Raw genomic sequence first — 26481 nt, 5'->3', positions numbered from 1 at the left:
CTGGAGACCTCATCCATCAAGTGGCCTCCCCAAATTGGCCATTCCACAGCTGACATAGCACTGTGCCAGCCAATCTGATGAAAGGACCCCTCTTTCCCATGATTCCTGTGATCCTCCATCAGGGATGACTTTACCATAGGCAGGCAAACAACTTGGCAGGTGGGCCGTGGCACCAAGTGCCACTATTTGAGTACCGAGAAGAGAAACAGAATAGGTGAGGGTTAGTATTCAGTTATAACTATCATGTTACTTATGTTTTAGTGCTAATGACTAACAACAGAGATGCAGTATGTACAGTTAATCAGCAGCTCTAGTCAGGATATGCTAAACTGAAGTAGTGAGTCTTCAGCTGGGATTTAAGGCTGAGACCGAAGGGGCATCTCTTATAGTAGCAGGAAGACCATTCCACAGTTTAGGGGCCCTGTAACTAAAAGCTCGACCTCCCACTGTTATTTTATTAATCCTTGGAATCCTAAGCAGACCGGCATCCTGAGATCTTAATGTGTGCTCAGGTTTGTAAGTCATGATAAGTTCAGACAAGTAAGCGGACCTTGGCCATTTAATGCTTTATATGTTAAAAGGAGGATTTTGAAATCTGCCCTAAACTTAACTGGGAGCCAGTGTAAGATTTAAGAACTGGAGTTATGTGTTCATATTTTCTTGTTCTTGTAATAATTCTTGCAGCGCATTTTGGATTAACTGGAGGCTGTATAGAGAACAGTTTGAACAGCCAGTGAACACCGCATTGCAGTAGTCAATCCTACTAGAAATAAATGCATGAATTAATTTCTCAGAATCCTGTTTATTTAGAAAGCCTTAATTTCCTAACATTTTTAAGATGGAAGAAACATGTTTTGGACAACTTTGTAATATGTGCTTTAAATGACATGCTAGAGTCAAAGATAACTCCTAGATTGCGGGCTGATTCAGTAAAATTAATTGGGATTCCAACTGAGTTAAATGATGACAAAATATTGCTGTGATCAGCGTCATTCCCTCAACAATTAACATCTCTGTTTTATCTGTATTTAAAGACAAGTAGTTCTCATTCATCCATTCCTTTAATTCACTAACACAACTAATTAAAGACAACATCGAGAAACTTCATTTGATTTAAATGAAAGGTATAACTGGGTGTCATCTGCATACGAGTGAAAATTAACATTATGTTTCCTAATGAGAGATCCCAGTGGAAGCATGTAAAGTGAAAACAGTAAAGGTCCCAGTACTGAGCCCTGCGGGACACCATATTGAACTTCTGTGTATAATGATGGAGTACTGTCAGCACATTTCTGTACATACTGGAATCGATTTGATAAATAAGAACTAAACCAAGCGAGCACGGGCCTGTAAGCCCAACATCATTTTCTAGCCTGTGCAGTAAAATAGAATGGTCAATGGTGTCAAACGCTGCACTTAAGTCTAACAACAGAATTACAGTGGAGTTTCCTTCATCAGAGGATATCAGAATGTCATTTACAACCCGTGTTAGTGCCGTTTCTATACTATGACCAGTGCGGAAACCAGACTGGAATTTCTCAAATAAATTGTAATGCGTAAGGTGTGACTGAAGCTGACTGGCGACTACTTTTCTAGTATTTTAGAGAGAAATGGTAAATTTGAAATAGGCCTATAATTATTTAGTATGTGTGGGTCTAGGTCTGACTTTTTAAGTAAAGGTTTAATGACTGACACTTTTAGTGCATCAGGTACTGTGCCATGCAATAATGAACTATTGATAATGTTTAGAATAGGCGCTCCAAGAACATCCATTGCATTTTTTACTAGTTTTGTTGGCACTCGATTTTGGAACAAGTAGTGGGCTTCATTTTAGAAATTAAAGTTGCTCAGCTACAGGATTAAAATGACTAAAGTGCTGAATGAAATGTGTGGCAGGGTCTGCTAAGCTAGTATTTGGCTTGTACTGTGATGCTGAGATCTGGGATCTTATATTTTAAATTTTCTCATTGAAGAAGTTCATAAAGTCTGTACTGCTTTACTATGCAACAAATGTTTTTTTTTTTAAATATTAGGGTGGTCAGGTGCTCATAGGATTAAAATTTCGGCGAATTTATGAAACACGTTGAGAAGTGTAAACACGAGGGAAGCTCAGCAATCAGCAGTTTTGCTGAAGGGCGAGCCAAAAATCAATTCTCAACCTGATCAATGTGTTTAGCAAAGTCAAACCGTACCTCGAGAAAACCCATCTGTTTCCTTCATGCTAGCATCAATGGCAGTGAGAAGTTCCAGCTTTTTCTGTACAGTAAATTGGTTTAGTTGCATAAGCAGTGACCCTCGGCGTCCATAGTGCACAGTCAGTATTATTATAATTCAAGGTCCGAGGTCTGGGCTACCCCTCATTGTCCAGAACACAAGCCCCTTTAGTTACCAAAACTAAGCTCAGCGAAGTCAAACCATACCTCGAGAAACCTGGAAATAAGCGACAGAGTCGATCTGCGGCGGTCCTCCAGAGCAACTCAAGTCCAGCTCGAGTCAGATTGGATTGACGGTTACCCTGACAGTGCAAAAACCTGGTAATGGTTTGATTAGCATAGACCAGAAATCCATAAGAAATGCCCCCAGTACTTTGTTGAATCCATGCTTTCTGGAGACAAAAAGGGGGTCATACCTGATACTATCACCCAGATAAAGTGCCCACCCGGGTATATATCAGAGAAGAAGGAAACAATGAGGCGGAGCATCTGGTCCTCCGAAAACAAATTAAGCTTTATTGTGAGGCTGTCATGATTAGTGTGTGGTCTCCTGTGAAGGATTCATCACAGTCTTAAGGCAATCCTAAAACATTCATGGAAGTAAAATGTAAAATATAAAAAACAACACCCATCCAGAGGTAACCTTCTGGGACTGATTACCTTCGGCTGGAAGTCTTTTTTTAGAGAGACGCAGCTGTGTGAAAGTAATTAGTATGCGCTGAAGCATGCGGACATTTTACACTTAACTATTCCCTCCGGTTGATTTTTCGAACATGTTAATAACATTGAAATGCTCCGTTGATTTTCAAAGAAAAATCATTCATTACGCATCACTGATTCAACAAAATGTTTTTATTCTTTCGCCTTTTTATTAACTAGTGTCTGTTTGAGATTCACATGAAGCACAAATTCGTGTGGCTTCTTACATCAGCAGGGTTCTTCTTGAACTGGATATGAATCTTTTATTGTGTGGTTCAAAATTTGACTTATTTTATGAAAAGTCGGATGCTGTTGCAGCCTGTCATGGATCACAGCATTTTGGGTTTTTGCTTATGTTTCCCAGACAAACATCATTAAATGATTATCAATTAAATTTGACTCTTGCGATGGACGGCGCACACGGGCGGGCTTCCCAAATGGGATGGGACAGGATTCCTTACTTGGACAGGAGGCCAGCCCTTTGGATGCATGGGAATTTGAGTGAAAAATCATTCTGCCTCAGCTAGGAGACAGACAAAAGGTGCCAGTGTGACAGTGGGTACACTGGTGTCCCGGCAGGTTTGGACCAAAGAACAATACCTGGCTGAGAGGCTGGTATGATGCAAGGACAGGGGGTGACAACCTGTCGGGACTACATGCTCCACTGATACACATCCCTGGACGACGCTACCTGTACACACATTCACAAGGCATGCTGGGAATTGTAGTCCCAAGATTCAGCCTTGTCGGGTTTCGTGAGTACTACTAAGGGGATTCTTCTGTATTCAGCAGTGGAGGTCTTCCTTGGCCTACCAGTCCCTTTTGCAAGTGCGTTCTTTCTTCTTAAAGATGCCAGTGCTGCATAGGGTAGACTGGTGTCCCAGCGAGGTTGGACCAAGGCACAGAACCCAGCTGGGAGATCAGTGTGCTGTAAGGACAACCTGTCCAGACTACATGCCCCCCTGATGTGCTAGGTGGCAGCATCCCTGGGCAACACTACCTGTACGGACACCCACAAGGCGTGCTGAGAACTGTAGTCTCATGGATCTGGCCTTTTTGGGTTCTCTGGGTGCTGCCAAGGGGCTTCTTCTGTGATCAGCAGTGGAGGTCTTTACTTGGCCTTCAAGTCCCTTTGTGATTACTCAGCTCACCAGTGCTTTATTTCTTCTTAATGATATTCCAGACAGGCAAAAGATCCCAGTGCAGCAGTGGGTACACTGGCGTCCTAGCCACGTTGAACAAAGGAACAATCCCCAGCCATTAGGTCAGTGTGCTGCAAGGAGAGCAGGCAGATATCCTGTCAGGCTGACGTGCTCCCCTGATATACTAGGTGGCAGCATCCCTAGACTGGGAGTTCAGTGTGCTGCAAAGACAAGGGAGAGACAACCTGTTTGGACTGTATACTACCCTGATGCACTAAATGGCAGCAACCTTGGCTGACGCTACCTGTACGGACACCACAAGTCATGCTGGTAACTGTAGTCCCATGTATGAAACCTTGTAGGGTTCCATGAGTACCGCCAGGGGGCTTCTTCTGTGATCGGCAGTGGAGGTCTTCCTCGGCCTACCAGTTCCCTTGCGAGTATGTTCCTTCTTCTTAATGATATTCCAGACAGGCAAAACATGCTAGTGGAGCAGTGGGGTATCCTGGCCGGGTTGAACAATGTAACAATTCCCAGCCAGGAGGTCAGTGTGCTGCAAGGGCAACAAGAAGACATCCTGTCAGGGTGACATGCTCCCCTAATATACTAGGTGGCAGCATCCCTGGATGACCTACCTGTACGGACACTCACAGTGCATGCTGGAAATTGTAGTCCCATGGGGAACCCTTATCAGGTTTCATGGGTACTGCCAAGGGGGATTCTTCTGTCATCAGCAGTGGAGGTCTTCCTTGGCATACCAGTTTACTTGCAAGTGTGTTCCTTCTTCTTAATGATATTCCAGACAGGCAAAAAATGTCAGTGCAGAAGTGGGTACGCTGGCATCTCAGCAGGGGAACAAAACCCAGGTGAGAGGTCAGTGTGCTTCAAGGACAAGGGGGAGACAACTTGTCTAGACTGTTACTCTGATGCACAGGTGGCAGCATCCCTGAGTGACACTACCTGTACGGACACCCACAAGGCATGCTGGGGACTGTAGTCCCATGAGGGCTGACTTTTCGGGTTCCGTGGGTTGGTCCATCTTAACGCATTGACTCAATGGACACTAACCGGGGGCCCCAGGAGCATAGGGCTGACGATGTTTGTGATGCCTATGTATGTTTCTGTTTTGCTATCAAAACCGGGTGCCCCCGTGCATTACTTTAATTGGAGACCTATGACGCTGTTAAGACAGCCTTTTTCATGGGTGCTGCCAGCATGATTGGACTACTACCCCAATGCACTAGATGGCAACAACCCTGGGTAACGCTACCTGTACGGACACCCACAACTCATGCTGGGAACTGTTCTCCCATGGGGGAAACCTTGTCGAGTGCCACCAGGGGGCTTCTTCTGTGATTGGCAGTGGAGGACTTCCTTGGCCTACCAGTCCCTTTGCAATTACTCAGCTCACCAGTGCTTTCTTTCTTCTTCATGATATTCCAGATTGGCAAAAGAGGCCTGTGTGGCAGTGAATACATCCTTGAGTTGAACCAAGGAACAATAGCCAGCTGGGAGATCAGTGTGCTGCATGGAGAACATGAAGACAACCTGTCAGAGCAACATGCTCCCCTGATTTGCTAGGTGACAGCATCCTTGGGTGACACCACCTGTGTGGACACCCACAAGGCATGCTGGAAATTGTAGTCCCATGGGGGCAGCCTCATCTGGTTTCTGTGGGTACTACAGAGGTCCATGATCCCTAATTTGTGGAAATTCCATTTGGCCTGAAATTACTGTGCCCTAACACCAGAAGTGCTCCCGGGTCCAAGATAAAAGAAGCCACTTGACCTCACCCAGGTGAGCTGGAGTCGGGTGAAAGAAGGACAAAGCCAGCCTGGAGGAGTGGAAGAAGAAAAAAAAATTGTATTTTTTTTTGTGATTTGTAAAACCTTTTTCTAAGGTGTTTGTGACGATAATCCTTTTTTATTGTTTTATTGACTTGTGTCGTGGTGGTTGTGTCTGGGGTTTGGTTGCGCTGTAATGCCCCCTAGTGTTTCACACTCTCTTCACACTTTGAAGAAACAGAAGCATAGGAAATGAGATGCAGATAAAGAAAGTCATAGATCCAAACTGTACGATACATACAGCACCTTCAGAAAGGGCCCGTGTTGGCCCGGTGGTCTAAAGCTGGCACAGCGTGCAGCACTCTGCAGTCCTCCATTAAAAGCATATCTTAAAACTTAAAGACAGCTCAGCACCGGCACAGAATTCGGATCTTCAGTTCTGAAGATAACAGCGCCTGAGTATTCACAGCCCGTCCGTCACAACTCTCTTAATTAAAGCGCCACTTCCATGGGAGGGGAAGATAAATCTGGCATGGAACCTTTGAAGGTGGTTTTCCCTAATTAGATACAGTATGTAACACAGATTGTCTCTCCTCCGCCTGTTTAATCGTTCACTTTTGCTACTGTTGGATTTGATGAAGCAGCTGTGCCGTGTGCCATAAATGCTCTCCAATTAGGGTGCCGTTTGTCCCCCTGGGACTGGAAGATGCTGATGAGGATTTCTTCTGTTCTTTGTCTCTAGCAGTGCAGCAAAAAGGCCTCGGCCTCCCTGATGTGGATCCTGAAGTCATCTGGAATCATTGCTAATAAGCCCTGGCCGAGAATCAGCCTCACGGTGACGACGACAGCTCTGATATTAATCATGGCGGTTTTCAATATGGTAAGTGCTCTCGGCAGTTGATGGCTTTTCACCTTGTCATGGTTTCACATTTTGTCCTTGGCCTAAGGAGAGTTTCATGGAGTTGAAGCAGACAACTTTTACGAAATATTTGGAGTAGGTTTTGAGACAGTTTATCTATTTGATAAAAAAAACGAACTTCCAAACACACTTCAGAAGAAGTCATCCACCTGAAGTTAAGCACACAACTCCCGTTGCCAGACAGGATGCTGCCTCCCACCCGGTGCACAGGGGGAGACACTCTGCCCACAGCAGGCAATAACCCACTGTGCTGTCCTTCCCTGTTCCTGGGTGTGGCTCAGTGGCTGCTAGGATGCCAGCCCCGCTGTAGCTGCTGTAACATCCTTCCACATCTGGGTCCTGGCACGGAATGGAGATATTGTCATTCCATCCGTGACCCTCTGTTATCAAGGGAGTGGGGGTCCACACCAGCTGGGGTCATCCCTCACACTTCATAGACACTGACCGGCCCTGTGGATTTTCATCCAATTTCAATTTGAGCCTCCATTCTGAATTCTACACTGGACGCTAATCCTGCTGTATATTAAGCACATGATAAATGGACAATTATACTACGTTATTAAACTGCAACTGTTTTTAAGAATAAGGGGGATGTGCAGGACTGCGGTAACTACAGGGGGATAAAATTGATGAGCCACAGCATGAAGTTATGGGAAAGAGTAGTGGAAGCTCGGATAAGTAGTGAGATGATGATTAGTGAGCAGCAGGATGGTTTCAGGCCAAAAAAGAGCACCACAGATGTAATGTTTGCTCTGAGGATGTTGATGGAGAAGTTTAGAGAAGACCAGAAGGAGTTGCATTGCATCTTTGTGGATCTGGAGAAAGCATATGACAGGATTGTGGTATTGTATGAGGAAGTCGGGAGTGGTAGAGAAGTACGTAAGAGTTGTACAGGATATGTACGAGGGAAGTGTGACGATGGAGAGGTCTGCGGTAGAAGTAATGGATGTGGGATTACATCAGGGATCAGCCCTTTCTTATTTGCAGTTGTGATGGACAGTTTGACAGACGAGATTAGAGAGGAGTCCCCGTGGACTGTGATGTTTGCTGATGACATTGTGATCTGTAGCGAGAGTAGGGAGCAGGTTGAGGAGACCCTGGAGAGGTGGAGATATGCTCTAGAGAGGAGAGGAATGAAGGTCAGTAGGAACACCAAGACAGAATACATGTGTGTGAATGAGAGGGAGGTCAGTGGAATGGTGAGGATGAAGGGAGTAGAGTTGGTGAAGGTGGATGAGTTTAAATATTTGGGATCAACAGTACAGAGTAATGGGGATTGTGGAAGAGAAGTGAGAAAGAGAGTGCAGGAATGGTGGAGAAGAGTGTCAGGAGTGATTGGTGACAGACGGGTATCAGCAAGAGTGAACGGTAAGGTCAACAGGATGGTAGTGAGACCAGCTGTGTTATATGGGCTGGAGATGGTGGCACTGACCAGAAAGCAGGAGACAGAGCTGGAGGTAGCAGAGTTAAAGATGTTAAGATTTGCATTGGGTGTAACGAGGATGGAGAGAATTAGAAATGAGGACATTAGACGGTCAGCTCAGGTGGGATGGTTGGGAGACAAAGTCAGAGAGGTGAGATTGTGTTGGTTTGGACATGTGCAGAGGGAAGATGCTGGGTATATTGGGAGAAGGGTTCTAAGGATAGAGCTGTCAGGGAAGAGAAGAGGAAGGCCTAAGAGAAGGTTTATGGATGTGGTGAGAGAGGACATGCATGATGATGGTGATGGGTGTGACAGAACAAGATGACGAGGACAGAAAGATATGGAACAAGATGATCCGCTGTGGCAACTTTTAATTTTGTTTTTCTTCTCAGTTTTTCTTAGAGGATGACCTGACCTATGCTGTTCCTGCTTTTAACTCTTCTAACTTGACTGTAAATTATTCTAATGGGCAGACTCAGACCTTTTTGGAGAAAAACAACTTCTATCTTCCAGTAAGTATTCACATTTTTATTTTGTCTTTTTTTTCTTTTTTGCATCCATTGGAGTCCCTGAGGGTGCATGGTGTACAGGAGGGGGGGATTGCGTTTGTCAAAGCATTAAATAGTTGTGCCCACACTGGAATGGGCCCAATTTACATGCAATCAAAATGGAGATTATGAATTACTTTCATAATTTTTGTGAAAAAGAAGATGGCTGTGAGCTCTTAAATAGAGTAGATGGCTGACTAATTTAATTTTTACTAGACAGTACTGCGGTGGTTAGCGCTACGGCTTTGCTGATACAACGACCTGAGTTCGGACGTATACTTTTATGAACTTGCCAGTATCTATTTTTGAAGAGGGCAGCTGTGTACGTGAAATCAAACCACTGCTGCCTGTAGGCAGAGATCGAGTAGGCACTAGTTTAGGGGGCACCAGATCCCCTCCTTGACCTCCACCCCCCCTTCTGTTTCCGAAGATGTGTAGTCATCCTCCCCCTGTCCTGCTCATCAAAACCGAATGCCATTATGAACAATGCTGCCCATCCTCTCTCTGACATACTGACACTGAGGACTTTCAGCCAACAAATTATTAAGAAGAAGTGTGTCAAAAAATATGATGGGGGCTCCTTCATAACAATGGCAATACGCCTGCATACTGTCCCAAAGACAAAGAGGCTTCAGTCAGCCTTCAAACCGATATATGGTTAACAAAACAGCTGGAGATCTGTCCTTCTTGAATGCCAGGTCAACATGTGACGCCACCTCCCCGGAGCAGCTCTGTTTTATAGTGTCTGTGCCGGAAAGGGTGGGGCATTGTGGGCGGGGCTAGGCATCCTCCTTGAACATTTTTTTCAATGCTATGGCGGAAAGAGAAGATACTGTTAGTGTCAGCGCCCCCTCTAATCCTGGACTGGAACTGCTTACCTCTTCAGAGCCTGAAAGGTGGTCTACAAGAACACTTGTGTGACATAATAATAATAATAATAATACATTTTATTTATACAAGGCGCCTTTCAGAGAACTCAAGGACACCGAACAAACAAACAGATAAATAAATAAATACAAAACACAATTATAAACAACTTAAAACATCAGAAAATCTAAAAATTAAAACCAAACAAAACCACTATAATTAGGAGGAAGAAGAAAAAGCCATTTTAAACAAATGTGTTTTAAGTTTACATTTGAAAGATGAATATGATTTGATATTTCGGAGATCCGCAGGTAATGAGTTCCAGTGCTTGGGAGCAGAACGGCTGAAAGCTCTGCTCCCCATGGTGGTTAGACGGGAGGGAGGAACGGTCAGATGGGTGGAGGAAGAGGATCTAAGGTTACGGGATGGAATGGCAACATGTAGAAGGTCAGACAGATATGGAGGTGCGAGGTTATGGATGGCCTTAAAAGTTAGTAGCAGAATCTTAAAATCAATACGAAACTTGATCTGGAGCCAATGAAGCTGCTGCAAGACCGGAGTAATATGGTGAAAAGATGGGATTCCAGTGATGATACGTGCTGCAGAATTCTGGACTAACTGAAGCTTGTGAAGAGATTTATTAGGGAGACCAAAGAGGAGTGAATTGCAGTAGTCCAGCCGAGAAGTGACAAGACTATGAACAAGAATGGCAGTAGTATGAGGAGTGAGGGAGGGACGAATGCGATTAATATTACGTAAGTGGAAGTAAGCAGACCGGGTGATGTTATTAATGTGACATTGGAAAGATAGAGTACTGTCGAGGATGACACCCAGACTCTTGACCTGAGATGATGGGGAAACAACAGAGTTATCAATAATAAAGAAAGATTATTGGTTTTGGATAATGATGATTTTGAACCAATGAGGAGAACCTCAGTTTTGTCACTGTTTAATTTAAGAAAATTTGAAGAGAACCAGGATTTAATTTCAGAAATGCAATCAATAAGTGAGGGTGGTGGAAAAGAGGAGGTGGGTTTACCAGCAAGGTAGAGCTGGGTGTCATCAGCATAACAGTGAAAATTAATGTTATATTTGCGAAAAATATTGCCAAGGGAAGAAGGTAAATAATAAAAGAAGAGGCCCCAGGACAGAGCCCACCAGAAGTAACAGCGGTGGGTTGGGATGTGAAAGTTTTAAGCTGTATGAACTGAGTGCGGCCTGAAAGGTAAGATCTAAACCAATCAAGTGGAGTGTGAGTAATGCCAATCAAAGATAATCTATTAAGGAGAGTGGTATGACAAATAGTATCAAAGGCCGCACTCAGATCAAGAAGGATGAGAATAGTGATTAGACCAGAATCAGCAGCCATAAGGAGGTCATTAGTAATTTTAACAAGTGCGTTTCTGTACTATGAAGGGGGAGAAAACCAGACTGGAACTTCTCATATAGATTATTGTGAGACAAGTGGGTGTGAAGTTGGATAGCTACTATTTTTCAAGAATTTTGGAGATAAAGGGCAAGTTAGAAATGGGGCGAAAATTATTGAAATTAGTAGGATCACAACCAGGTTTTTAATATTGGGGTTATAGCAGCAGTTTTGAAAGATGAGGGAATAATACCAGTAGTAAGAGAAGAGTGAATGATGGCAGAAATAAGAGGGACTAGAGAGGGAGGCAGGCTTTAACCAAAACTGTAGGCAGGGGTCCAGCTGACAAGTAGATGACTTGGATTTGCAGATGAGATCTGAGATTTCAGAGGAAGTGGGAAGCTGGAAAGAAGAGAAAGAGTGAATAGGTGAGTGTAGTTCAGAAGAAATACAGAAAGGATCTGGACCGAGGTGCTGATGTATCTTTTGGATTTTCTCATTGAAAAAGACATAAGAGAATTACAGAAGGCAGTTGAGTGAAGGTGAGATGGTAAAGAGTCTGGAGGTTGTGTAACATTATTAAGTAAAGAAAACAAAGACTTGGTGTTACCTGTATTACTAGTAATTAACTGAGTGTAATAATTAGATTTGGTTTGAGCTATACAATCCTTGTAGTAGAGTAGATGATTTTTATACATCTCTTTGTGGACAGAGTCTGGTTTTTTTAAACAACCTTTCAAGTTGCCTGCCTTTAGCTTTCAGAAGCCGAAGTTCAGGCGTAAACCAGGGGGCAGAAAAGGAAAAGAAACAGATCTGGTTTTAGCGAAGCCAGAGAATTAAGAATACCATTCAGACAAGTGTCATAATATGAGACCAGTTCTATGGGAGAGGATAAATTATAAAAGTCCATTTGCGAATCAATTCTAGAAGACAGCAAATTCAAGTTGATATTCTTAATGTTACGAAAGGCTATGAGACGTGGACGCTTAGGAACAGAAAAGGTAAGTTTAGCATTGAATGAGAGGAGAAAGTGGTCGGTTATAGTGAGTTCATCTGCTGTAAGATCAAAAGGAACAACACCAGAGCAGCAAATCAGGTCCAAGATATGTCCTTTACAATGAGTAGGAAGTCTCTAGTGAGAGGGATATTGATATTGTCCAGATGTATATTAAAATCCCCCAGCAGAATTATATTTGGAGTAATTACAGATAGATTGGTAAGGAAGGTAGCAAGATCGTTCAAAAAAATGTTGTTAGACTTAGGAGGACAGTAGGAAGTTGCAGTGATGGTTGGAACTGGCCCAGACAGTTGACACACAGTCGATTCAAAAGAGCTAACAGCAGGAGCAGGCAACGGCAGGACTTTCCACTTCTCGCGATAAATTATCGCGACACCTCCTCCACGGCCAGATGCACAGGGCTGACAAGAGTGAACAAACCCCGAGGGGGTGCATTCATTAAGTTGTGAAAAGTCTTGAGGTTGCTGCCAAGTCTCAGTTAAACAGAGAAAGTCAAACTTACGGTCAATGAGGAGATCCTGAATGAGATGTCCCTTGCTCGTAAGTGAGCGGATGTTCAATAGACCAAAGCTGACAATGTTGCTGTCGCATTTGACAGTGGTGTTAGTCGACCGAGCTAAGCTGGCCAACACGCTATGGTCAGCGTTCCTATCTGTGTTATGTGGAGGGTGCCGAAAATCAGACCAAAAAGAGTTAAGTCCTTTCGAGGCGTCCGTTCGGAATCTCCGGCGGGACCCACGATGGATGTATCTCCGACGAGGAGAAGTATGACGTCCGGGTCGAAATATAGCACCGACAGCAAAGGCACAGACTGGAGAAGACGCAGTCGAAGCAACTCAGCAGCTGGGTACTGGAGGAGGCCAGTCGCAGGTTGAATAACGAGCGACAGAAGACTCCAAACAAACAACCAAGCAAAATCCTACCAGTCCACATTGTAGGCGAGGAGGCGCAAGGAGCTCAGACATGCAGAGAATAAATCGGTAAGTTTCAAACGAAACGGAGGTTAGGCTGAAGCTAAATCCTTCACATGTTCACTTTTTTCACATTTTGTGGTCTTGCAGCTTTAAATTCGTTTTCTCGCATTGTGTGAACAACGACAACAACATTTATTTCTAAAGCACATTTTCATACAAACAATGTAACTCAAAGTGCTTTACATGATGAAGAAAGAGAAAAAAGACAAAATAAATAATTAAAATTAGGGAACACTAATTAACGTAGAATAAAAGTAAGGTCCGATGGCCAGGGAGGACAGAAAAAAACAAAAAAAAAAACCCAGACGGCTGGAGAAAAAAATAAAATCTGCAGGGGTTCCAGGCCATGAGACCACCCAGACCCCTCTAGGCAATCTACCTAACATAAATGACCTCACTCTGTCCTCAAACCTACTACCCCAGAATAGCAAAAATATATTTAATATAAATATATTAAAAATAAAAAACACTGAAATGTCACATTGACTCTAGTATTCAGACCCTTTACTCAGTACTTAATTGAAGCCCCTTTGCCAGCCATTCCAGCACTGGAGGCTTCTTAGGTTTGACGCAATAAGCTTCACCCACTTGGATCTGGGGATTTTTCTGCCATTCCTCTCAAGCTGTGTTAGGTTGGACTGCTACCTTTAGGTCTCTCCAAAGATGTTTAGTTGGGTTCAAGTCCACTTTTGGAGTCTTCTTGGATGTGACATGACAAGCTCCACACACCTGGATTTGGAGAATTTCTGCCATTCTTCTCCGCAGATCCTCTCAGGTTCTGCCAGGTTGGATGGAGACGTTCAGTGGAGAGTGATCTTCAAGTCTCCCAGAGATGTTCGACTGGGTTCAAGTTCAGGCTGTGTCTTGGAGCATTCCCAGAGTTGTCCCTAAGTCACTCCTCTGTTGTCTTCGCTTTGTGATTAAGGTTATTGGTTGTGAACCTTTGACCCAGTCTGAAGTCCAGAGTGCTCTGGAGCATGCATTCTTTCATTTCCTACTGGGTCGCAAGAGCAACAGTCTTAGTGGTGAGGCCCATAAGTCCCTTTCCCTTCTACACTTGTCAACTCATACTGTCTTTCCCAGGCCATCTGTGAGATATAATCCTCCCAAATAGTTCTTCCCTGGGATCTCCTTCCAGCTGGGTTGTCCATTAAACCTCCACAGGAAGGCATCCAGAAGGGTCCCATATCAGATATCCAAACCACCTCAATTGGGTCCTCTCAATAAGGAGGGTCAGCAGCTCTAGTCCCAGGCTTTCTTTGGTGTCTATGCTTCTCACCCTGTCCCTAAGGGAGAGCCCAGCCACCTTGTAGCTCCTTTCGGCTGCTTGTATCTGCAGTGTCATCCTCTCAGTCATTACCCAAAGCTCATGACCATACGTAAGGATAGGGACAGAGATCAATTGGTAAACGAAGAGCTCTGATAGCCTGGTAAATTTGGAGTAGGTTCTGATAAAGCATATCTCCATACTGTGTTTTTCCTCACAGTCCCCAGTCCCACAACATGATGCTTCCCCCACCAGGCTTCATCTTTTGAGTGGTCTTGTGCAGGTGATGAGCGCTGCCTTGTTAATGTAAACACAATACTTAGAATTGAGGCCAGATAGTTCAATCTTGGTTTCATCAGACCAGTCATAGTCTTAGGGTCCTTTGGTTTCCTTTTTTGTAAGGTTTTCTATGGGTTTTCATGTATCATCTGGCCACACTGCCATAAAGCTCAGATTAGGGGAGTGTCGCATTGGTGGTTGTCCTTCTAGAAATTAGTGACAGAGACGAAGAACACAAAGACTTCTTCCTGTGCTTGTGCTTTATTTTACTTGTGGCTGTAGCGGTGGGAAACGCTTGATAAGGAATAGTTTCCCCCAACAAAAAGACTCTTTGCCTTTACACTTGTGTCCATGTCTGGATGTGTTGGGTATTTGGGGACTTGGAGCACCCCATGGGGTCCACACTATCTATCTATCTATCTATCTATCTATCTATCTATCTATCTATCTATCTATCTATCTATCTATCTATCTATCTATCTATCTATCTATCTATCTATCTATCTTCAGAAGGCACTATTTGCTTACGTATTGTTAGTCTGAGCAGCACCAGGGGTGGCAGACTCCGTAGGTACTGATGGTGCCTGTAGGGGGTACACTAGAGACTGGCATGACTGTACAATTCCCACAAGGTGACAGAAATCAGAAGGTAAGCCATATCCGAGTTTGCTATGACCTGCTTAGATTAGATAAGAAGAACAGGCAGTGGTGAAATAAACATGGAGACCATGACCTGCATACCCAATGACTATCCTTGTAAATACTTCAATCAATATGATGGGTCACAGTGGCTTTGTCATCCTAATTATGGAGAAGTGCAACAAGCTTACAGCTGAATCATTCTTTTTTTTCTTCTTTCTTCTGTCAGGGTCAGTAACCTGTGATCATGTTAACTTCAGACTTTATTGATGGGGAAATTTTATTGACTGTGCAGCCAGCTCAGTGTATACAGCAAGAGGCTCCACAGGGAATATCTGCATAAACTTAAGGTTATAATGAATAGGCGTGGAGACTCAGGAGTGTGGCTGATGGGACTGTTAGAGTCTTAGTGTTGAGGGGTCTGTCATGTCTGAACAGACGTCAAACTGGACAAATGAGCTATCGTTTAGCCTACAATGTATTTAAAAGCAGACTTCAGTGAGGACTCCTATTACTTTGTGATTAGATTTGCCATATGGTGCTCAGGTATGTTGTGAATCGATCTGAAATTAATAAAAAAGAATAAAAATAATATTAACAGATAATAGATATAAAGTTGAATTTTTCTCACAATAATACACCTGCTGTAGTTCATTCATTTATCCACTCATTTATCACAGCTTATCCGAGACCAGGTAACAGGGGCAGCGGTCTTAGCAGTGAGGCCCACATCTCCCTCTCCCCAGCCACACATGCCAATTCAAAAGGCGATCCCGAGACACAATCCTCCTCATGAGCCCTGGGACTTCCCCAGGGTGTCCACCTAGCCGGTCATGCCCCCTAAAACCTCTGTTTGGGGGCATCCGTATCAGATGCCTGAACCACCTCAAATGGCTCCTCTCAATGCGAAGGGTGTGCGGCCGTACTCTGAGCCTTTACATTTACTCACCTAGCACTCTCTTTTATCCAAAGTGACTTGCAAAGGAGATCAACCTAATTGAGTCAACATCCGTCTGAGGGTCTATTTGAGAACAAGTGTTATAGGACAAGGGTACAAAACTGAGCATCACAAGTGAAGAGCAGAGAACAAAATGAAAGCCATTTCAGCTTCATTAGTTACAAGAACCTAACAGCCATTAACAGCTACATAGAAATTCACATAACACCCGCCATCTCGTGTGTGTGAAACAGTATAAAGAAACCATTGCAGTCTCACAAACGTCTAAGTGGCAAGTGAAGAGCAGCACACCAAGAACAAAATAGTTCAGCAACTGATTTTAAATTATAAATAGCAATACATAACAGTCAAGTTTTACATATTGTAACCAGTAGGGGGCACCACTGAGCCTCAAACCCCAGACACAGTAATGCCCAACACAGCCACAGGTTCAAAGAATGGAATTTTAATCCACCAAGCACTTTTTTACAATGACGCCCGGCTCAAACCATAAAAACAATGAGAGTCTTTCCTCTCCTTACACCTCCAGTTGAGAGTCACATCTGTCTATCTATATGTTATATAGTGCCTTTCACATCTATCTATCTATCTATTAATCATATGGTGCCTTTCCTATCTATTTATCTATCTATTGTCACAGGTGGCTGGGGGGGTGACCCGGCTGGGACGCCCCGGAGTTACAGGAGGAGGGCTTACGCCTCTCCCAGACCACGTGGATGCGACCGCCCTTGTGCCTATGGGGACCACGGGCACAGAGCTTTGAAGCTCAATCCTTTAGCGGCCCGTGGTCACTGCCAGGGGGCACCCCAATGCCTTGGGAGTCCTGGACCTCAGCACTTCCACCACATCCGGAAGTGCTGGGGGGAAGAGGAGCAGGGACACCCAAAGTGCTTCCGGGTGCGCAGCCGGCACTTCCGCCACAATGAGGAGTGCCGATGGAAGATTGTCGGGAGGCACCTGGAGCACATCCGGGTGATTATAAAAGGGGGCCGCCTCCCTCCATTCAATGACTTGAGTCGGGTGGAAGAAGGACGAGGTCTTGGAGGAGAGGAGTGGAGGTGGCCTGAAGAGAAGTGAGGCATTTGATTGGTGGCCTGGACTTTTGGGAACTTTGGGGTTGTGTGGCACTAATTGTAAATATTAGAATGTATAATAAATGTGTTGTGGGTGACTTGAACGTGTCCGCCTGTCTGTGTCCGGGCTGGCTTCCACACTATCTATCTATCTATCTATCTATCTATCTATCTATCTATCTAGCATATAGTGCCTTTCATATCTGTCTATCAATCATATAGTGCCTTTCATATAAATCTATATATTAATTAAATAGCACCTTCCATATCTATCTATCTATCTATCTAGCTATCTATCTATCTATCTATCTATCATATAGTGCCTTTCATATCTATCTATCTATCTATCTATCTATCTATCTATCTATCTATCTATCTATCTATCATATAGTGCCTTTCATATCTATCTATCTATCATATAGTGCCTTTCATATCTATCTATCTATCTATCTATCTATCTATCTATCTATCTATCTATCTATCTATCTATCTATCTATCTATCTTTATAGTGCCTTTTCTATCTATTTGTCTTATCTATCTGTCTAAAACCCTAACTACAGAAAAATCATTTTGCATTGTGATGGAAGTCAATGATGGGCTGGCATCTCAGGTGGGGTAGATGATTGTTCCTTGGTTGGAAGGCCCTCACAACTGATGAAGAACAATGGAAGGACTTGTTGCCTCCTGGGGCCGTGTGTTCCTCTAGTCCACTGGATGGCAGCATCCCTCTGGCACATCATCCATTTGATCATTCGGAGGGCTTCATGTGAGTTGTAGTTCTGGATGGCCACTAGAGGGTGCTGTTGAGTGGAGGCTCCACCTCACCTGGAGGTTTTTTCCCCACTACAGCCCTGATGTATCATAAGTACTCCCGATGTGATTTAAAATGAGCCCTCCACCTCACCCAGGCACATTGGAGTTTGGAATGGAGGAAGAACACTCACCTGGGGACACTTGAAGGAGACGTGTGCTTGTGATGGTATAATGGGACAAAGAAGCTGGGAAAGGTCGATTTGTTAAATAAAAATCAGTCTTTTTGAACCCAGAACAGGTGTATGGCGCAGTTGTACCTGGGGTTCTAGAGTTTTCCACCACTTTTTACACAGAGTATTGTAAAGTCCGTTTCTGAATGAGACATTCATTTTTTTTTTCTTTTTTTTTTTTTTTTGTCAGTATTTTATATACAGCTGCATCCTGGGCTTGATATCCTGTTCGGTGTTCCTGCGGATAAACTATGAACTGAAAATGCTGATCATGCTTGCAGCAGTCGTGGGCTACAACGTCATCATTCTTCACAGCCACTCTTCTGTTTTGGATGAATACAGCAAGTTTCTGTATAAAACACAAATAATGGAAAGGTACGATATGACACCTGTGCACCATCTCATTGTACAGGATATATTCTAGCTGTGCTGCATCTAAGACGGCCTGAAAACTAAATAATCATCATGAACCTAAGTGTTAATGATTGCAGTGCACCATCTATTGCAATATATTTTGTAATGTACAGTATATAGTAATAGCATCATTGCATTTGTCATTCCAACAGATGGTGCATCACCAATATTTGTAGTACTAAAATGCATCACTACAAATTTGTGTGATGCGCCATCTGTTAGAAAGACAGATGCACTTCACATGCCTCGGCTACATGCCACTTCATACGATGATATCTAATTGCAGAGCTACAACACCATACGTCACCACAGGTCTAGTTTCACGGTGGAAGTGAAGGTTAGGAGTTAGCGTAGTCAGCATGTAGTATAAGCAGTTAAGATTAGGGGTAATTTAAGATTAGTGGATAGTGTAGTTAGCGTGAAGTATAGACGTGCAGTGACGTCACTTCCACAGTGAAACTGCTGGTGTAGACCTGCGGAGACATATGGTGCCACAGCTCTGCAGTAGGATCCTTCTCATTTGGCATGGGATTCATAAAAGCAGTGGTAATATTTGTGATGTGCCATCTGTTGGAATCACCAATGCAATGTACATATTATTACTAGAAATGTTTATGATATGCCATCTGTTGGAATAACAAATGCAATCCATTTGTCTCTGTTATACGCCACTTGGCACAACAATATCCAGTTTCATGGCCGCAGCACCTTACGTCACCACAGATCTAGGCCTGCAGTTCTACATCAGCAGTTTCACAGTGGAAGTGAAGGTTAGAGGTTAGTGTGGTTAGCATGTAGTATAAACGGTTAATATTAGGGGTAACTTAATGTTCAGGGTTAATGTGGTTAGCATGTAGTATAGCGTGCAGTGAAGTCACTTCCACGGTGAAACTGCTTGTGTAGACCTGCAGTGATGTATGATGCTACAACTCTACAGTTGTATCCTTCTTATTTGGTAGGGGATTTGTAAAAATAGGGCTGATGTTTGTGATGCACCACCTGCGGGAATGAAAAGTGCAAGGCATCTTATTACTACAAATGTCTGTGATATGCCATCTGTTGAAGTGCATTGCATTTCTGTTATACATCACTTGGTAGGGGATTTGTAGGAGCAGTGCTTATGTTTGTGATGAACCATCTGTTGGAATGACAAATGCAATGCATATGTCTTTTTTATATGTCACTTGGTCTGTCAGTTGCCAGCAGTTTCATGGCGGCTGTTAAGGTTAGGAGTTAGAGTAGTCAGCATGTAGTACTGTATAAACAGTTAAGATCAGGGGTAACTCAAGGTTAGAGATTAGTGCGGTTAGCATGTCACATAGACCTGCAGTGATATCACATCCACAGGTAAACTAGCAGTTGTATGTGGTGCCGTGGCTCTGCAATTGGATCCTTCTCATTTAGCATGGGATTCATAAAAGCTGTAGTAACATTTGTGATGCACCATATGTTGGAATGACAAGATGAGTTCAAATCTAAGTAATCAACATAGACTTTGGTGTTACCTTTGCAGTGCACTATCTATTGGAATGTATTTTGTAAAGCAAGTAGTAATGAAATTGTTGCATTTTTCATTCCAACAGATGGGGCATCACAAATATTTTTAGTAATAAAATGCATTATTACAAATGTTTGTACAGTCGGTTCCGGTTAATTGGACCACCGACTAATCGGACTAGCCGCTTATTCGAAACCGAATCCTAAAGAACCGAAACAGATCATATTTCATAAGCCTAACATTGTTCGCTTATTTGGACCAAAATTCCGTTTAATCGGACCAAAGAACGTGACGGAGAATAAGAAAAAGAAGCCACAAGTCACCCGTGGAAAGTGGACGTAAAGCAGGTCAGCGACATCGGGAGGATCCCTGGGCTCCACAAGAGAATTTATACTTTTCTCAAAGGTCAGGAAGTCGGAAAATTTGTATCAAATGCAAACCAGTGGAGGTGAACATGCCTGCCCTTTCTTTCCTAAAACGGACCGCCAGTAGTCGGCGGCATGAAGTCGAGCGTAAACAAGTGCAGTGCGTCCACAGAATGCGTCAGATCACACTAGACAAGTTCTTCAAACGTTGACTGGAATTTGGTAATGTAACCTTTTTTATTGTGCTTCGCATGCTGAGTGTCGAGTAGATTGTTTCGAAGAATTTGTAGATTTATTTTTCAATAAACAAAGTTGTAAGCAACCGTACATGTACATGTACGTAGTTCTTGTTTGTACGTTCGTCATACGCGTGTGCAGCACAATAAAAGTCATAATGACATTTTAATATGTTACTTATAGCACGTCCCGCCTTGGTTGCACATGTATAGGGCATGTTCGTGTAATCGGACCAGCCGGTTATTAGGACCAAAATGATCGCGTCCCGATGTGGTGCGATTAACAGGAACCGACTGTAGTGTGCCATCTGTTGGAATGAAAAATGCAATTCACATGTCTCTCTCATATGCCACTTGGTACAATAATATCCAGTTGCAGAGCCGCAACATACAGTGGTGTGAAAAACTATTTGCCCCCTTCCTGATTTCTTATTCTTTTGCATGTTTGTCACACAAAATGTTTCTGATCATCAAACACATTTAACCATTAGTCAAATATAACACAAGTAAACACAAAATGCAGTTTTTAAATGATGGTTTTTATTATTTAGGGAGAAAAAAAACAAACCTACATGGCCCTGTGTGAAAAAGTAATTGCCCCCTGAACCTAATAATTGTTTTGGCCACCCTTAGCAGCAATAACTGCAATCAAGCGTTTGAAATAACTTGCAATGAGTCTTTTACAGCGCTCTGGAGGAATTTTGGCCCACTCATCTTTGCAGAATTGTTGTAATTCAGCTTTATTTGAGGGTTTTCTAGCATGAACCGCCTTTTTAAGGTCATGCCATAGCATCTCAATTGGATTCAGGTCAGGACTTTGACTAGGCCACTCCAAAGTCTTCATTTTGTTTTTCTTCAGCCATTCAGAGGTGGATTTGCTGGTGTGTTTTGGGTCATTGTCCTGTTGCAGCACCCAAGATCGCTTCAGCTTGAGTTGACGAACAGATGGCCAGACATTCTCCTTCAGGATTTTTTGATAGACAGTAGAATTCATGGTTCCATCTATCACAGCAAGCCTTCCAGGTCCTGAAGCAGCAAAACAACCCCAGACCATCACACTACCACCACCATATTTTACTGTTGGTATGATGTTCTTTTTCTGAAATGCTGTGTTCCTTTTACGCCAGATGTAACGGGACATTTGCCTTCCAAAAGTTCAACTTTTGTCTCATCAGTCCACAAGGTATTTTCCCAAAAGTCTTGGCAATCATTGAGATGTTTCTTAGCAAAATTGAGACGAGCCCTAATGTTCTTTTTGCTTAACAGTGGTTTGCGTCTTGGAAATCTGCCATGCAGGCCTTTTTGCCCAGTCTCTTTCTTATGGTGGAGTCGTGAACACTGACCTTAATTGAGGCAAGTGAGGCCTGCAGTTCTTTAGACGTTGTCCTGGGGTCTTTTGTGACCTCTCGGATGAGTCGTCTCTGCGCTCTTGGGGTAATTTTGGTCGGCCGGCCACTCCTGGGAAGGTTCACCACTGTTCCATGTTTTTGCCATTTGTGGATAATGGCTCTCACTGTGGTTCGCTGGAGTCCCAAAGCTTTAGAAATGGCTTTATAACCTTTACCAGACTGATAGATCTCAATTACTTCTGTTCTCATTTGTTCCTGAATTTCTTTGGATCTTGGCATGATGTCTAGCTTTTGAGGTGCTTTTGGTCTACTTCTCTGTGTCAGGCAGCTCCTATTTATGTAATTTCTTGATTGAAACAGGTGTGGCAGTAATCAGGCCTGAGGTGGCTACGGAAATTGAACTCAGGTGTGATACACCACAGTTAGGTTATTTTTGAACAAGGGGGCAATTACTTTTTCACACAGGGCCATGTAGGTTTGGATTTTTTCTCTCCCTAAATAATAAAAACCATCATTTAAAAACTGCATTTTGTGTTTACTTGTGTTATATTTGACTAATGGTTAAATGTGTTTGATGATCAGAAACATTTTGTGTGACAAACATGCAAAAGAATAAGAAATCAGGAAGGGGGCAAATAGTTTTTCACACCACTGTAATACATCACCACAGTATTTTGAGCACAATAATTAAAATTTAAAATAAACAGTTTGAGGTAAAAATGTGAAGATTTTTAGAGCAGCCTATATGCCGGCCAGCCAGGTTATGATGGTAGACAGGTGCAGCGGCCTTTTGGGAATATGTCTTTACAGCAACGGACTGCAAGATTTAAAGAGCAGCATTGTATAAAAGCTATGTATGGGCCATTATTCATGCCAGAAGGGTTATGACAGTAGATAGGTGGGCCGTTATGCCAACCATTCAGGTATTAACTGCTATGTGGTTGGCCTGAAAACCGGCCTAGTGGATTTAGAGGGTTAAAGAATTCAAAAAAGAAAAGCAATGCGTGTCAATGAATTTAGACAATGCTTAAAGGCAAACAAATCCCATCAATCATTCAAACAAGAACAGTAGCTTAAACAACCTCAGGGGTCGAAAAGCCAGAAGATCCAATCACTCAGAACGCACTTCACTCCTGTCCAGACTGATATGTTATTTTAGGCCTCAGCCATTTACCTGCAATCTGTCAGTCGGAAAAGTTCACGTATCTCCCAAACACGCCATTTAACGCTGTCAGTTTTTCGTATGCATCATCAAGGTCTTCTTGGTGTACCCACAATGCCACCATGATCTAACCCTGTCCCACTTCTGCCTTTTTAATGACATGGCTGACATGAGCCCTTGTAGTGGTGGTCATGAGCAAAATTCCTCCCCCAGCGTAAATATCAGATCAGACTGGGCCTGTTTTGGGCCTTCTAGTGTGACGGGGGTGCTTGAGGTGTGTGTGGACAGGTTGACACCATCAGAGTGGGTGACACTCAAATCACTGTCTGTGAACGTTTTGTCTGAAATCCCCTTCAGCCACTCGATGAAACTTTTGACTTCCATGAACTGAAATCACTGAGTGGGAATGATGGATCAATCGAGTGTCTGTGTGCCTTTGATTAACAACACTAAATGGCCGGCTGTCCGCATGCTGCTCTGTGTTCAGGAGCTAATATTCCTCAAGTCAATCAGGGGGCCTGTTGGGGGTCTTAGTCAGTCTCTGGTTACCATCTTGGGTGACACCAACCCTGGTGATGCCACTGCCGGTTTCCTCAAAGACGTTCATATCAATTGGCCACTCTGATTTGGCCTAGTTAGGCTGCCCTGCTGTGAACCTGGTGCTCCGTTGCTGCCTTCCACACAGTATGACCAGAATTGATTCAAGACCCCCTGACCCCATATTGAAATAATAGGGAGGATTTCTGAAAATAAATGAGATTGATTGGGATGCACTTTTTTATTTTTCCAACAGATTATCTTTACAATAAGAAATAATAATAATGTTCACTAATCCTTGGAGCACAACGACCCAGTTAAACTGCATATAACAGCACATTCTAACAAAATCTCATTATGTTACTGCTGCTGCGGTTGGACCTAATTTGTAGAAAAGGCTATTACAATTATAATTCTACTTTAGACGTGATTACATGAATAATTGTGTCGGAATGCCAGAGAAAGAGCAGCAGAATCTTTTACACGCTTGATGGGAGTAATTTTAGGACAATTCAGGCCAGCAAAATCGGTCTGCTAGAGGGCCTTCATTCTGACCTTGAGAAAACAGATGGCACTTTTTTGGTACCACCAGAGAGCGGTATTATCTTGAGGAAGTTTAGACCCATTCTGTGGGACAGCCTTAAGGTCATTCCCTAAGGGAATGTTATCTATTAGAAAATAGGATAGAGACAAAAGATTTAATGCACATTACACAAATAAAAGGGAGAGGATAGAAATGTCCTAAGAAGTGAGACTAAAATCAAGGAAAACTCAAGCGAATATCTTTCAAAACTTCGACATGGAGAAAATCCAAGGAGAGGGTCTGAAGATGGTTTAGCAAATGAGAAGGGTACATCCATAATAAACAGGAAAGAAGTCAGAATGGTTTTAAGGAAAATGAAAAATGGAAAGTCTATTATTGCACCTGACAGGATACCAGCCAAAGTGTGGAAAAGTCTGGGTAAGGAGGTAGTGGATCTACTATGGGACCTACTGAGTAACAAAGGATGCCAGAGGAATGGAGAGAGTCTGGAGAGGGTTTAGTAAATAAAAAGGAAACTTCTGGAATAAATAATAAAGAAGTCAGAATGGTTTTAATTGAAATGAAAGATGGAGAGTCTATTGGACCTGACGAGATACCAGCCGCAATATGGAAAAGTCTCGACAAGTAGGTGTTTGATCCAGTATGGGACCTACTGAGTAAGATTTATGGTCAACAAAGGATGCTAGATGAATGGATAGAGTCTGGAGAGGGCTTAGTAAGTGAAAAGGAAACTTCCAGAATAAATAGGAAAGAGGTTGAAATGGTCATAATGAAAATTAAAAATGGAAAGTCTACTGGACCTGACGGGACACCAGTCGAAATATGGAAAAGTCTGGGTGAGAAGGTGTTGGATCCAATATGGGACCTACTGAGTAAGATTTACGGTCAACAAAGGATGCTAGATGCATTAAGAGAGTCTGGAGAGGAATTAGTAAATAAAAAGAAAACTTCTGGAATACATAAAAAAGTAGTCAGAATGGTTGTAAGGAAAATGAAAGACGGAGAGTCTGCTGGACTTGATGAGATACCAGCCGCAGTATGGAAAAGTCTGGACAAGGAGGTGGTCAATCCAATATGGGACCTACTGAGTAAGATTTACAGTCAACAAAGTATGGCAGATAAATGGAGAGAGTCTGGAGAGAGTTTCATAAGTGAAAAGTAAACTTCCGGAATAAATAGGAAAGAGGTTGAAATGGTTGTATGGAAAATAAAAAATGGAAAGTCTACTGGACCTGACGGGATACGGGCTGAAATATGGAAAAGTCTGGGTGAGAAGGTGTTGGATCTACTATGGGACCAACTGAGTAAGATTTACAGTCAACAAAGGATGCCAGATGCATGGCGAGAGAATGTGCTCACCTCTATTCATAGAGATAAAGGCGACATACAGGAGTGTGGAAACTACCATCGCGTAAAACCCACAATGAAGAAAAGAAAGTATTGAGAGAGGAAACAACAGTCGTTGAAGAGCAGTTTGGCTTTATGTCCAGAAGAGGAACAAGTGATGTTGTAATCATTTTGAGGCAGGTGATGCAAAAGTATGAAGAGAAGGACAAAGAACTGCATATCACATTTATAGATCTGGAAGAAAGCAGAAGACAGGGTGCCACAGCAAGAGTTCTGGAGGTGTATGGGGGGAAAAAGAAGCCACTGTGAAGTATGTAAGGCTAGTAAAAGATATGAATGACAAGGCTACGACCAAAGTCAAGAGTAGCGCTGGATCTACAGAAAGCCCTGGTGGGACTGCACCAGGGATCACCCATAAGCCCTTACAACTTTGATATTATACTGGATGTCCTAAGTAACAAGATCATAGAACAAGCACCTAGGACCATGCTCTTTGCTGATGATATGGATCTAATTGTGAGGACCTGCAACAAAAGCTCAATCTATGGAGAGATATGAAGAACCGGGGATTTTAGATAAGTAGAAAGAAGATGGAATATATGTGGGTTAGAGGAGAACTTCAAGAAGAAGTCACTCAGATGCTTTCAGAGTGAATAAATGGGGTACATGAATTTAAATACGTTGGTTCCTATGTGACAGCATATGGTGGATTATATAATGAGGTACATCATAGAATCCAGGAAGGTTGGAACACCTCTGCTACTAAAAAATGGGAATAGCCAAGGAAGAGGAAGGAAGTGGGAGAGCTGAACGATTGAATTTGGTGCCAATGAAAAAGATCCAGAAAATAGAGGTCTGTGTTATGGAACAGCCAAG

At 43.0% G+C, this 26481-nt stretch overlaps 1 protein-coding gene across 1 annotated transcript in view; it reads left to right on the top strand.

Annotated features, from left to right (window-relative positions):
• LOC120515751 (adenylate cyclase type 2-like) overlaps positions 1 to 26481 on the top strand; it is a 623137-nt gene that overhangs the window by 535254 nt on the left and 61402 nt on the right. The window contains exons 16-18 of the mRNA XM_039737035.1: positions 6581 to 6718; positions 8573 to 8692; positions 18344 to 18528. Of these exons, the coding sequence (XP_039592969.1) occupies positions 6581 to 6718; positions 8573 to 8692; positions 18344 to 18528 (443 nt within the window). The remainder of the gene's footprint in view (positions 1 to 6580; positions 6719 to 8572; positions 8693 to 18343; positions 18529 to 26481) is intronic.

Source organism: Polypterus senegalus, chromosome 15, assembly GCF_016835505.1.
Source record: "Polypterus senegalus isolate Bchr_013 chromosome 15, ASM1683550v1, whole genome shotgun sequence".
Taxonomy (NCBI): Eukaryota; Metazoa; Chordata; class Cladistia; order Polypteriformes; family Polypteridae; genus Polypterus; species Polypterus senegalus.
The sequence above is the reverse complement of the archived record's forward strand: the minus strand, read 5'-3'. Positions and strand labels throughout refer to the sequence as shown.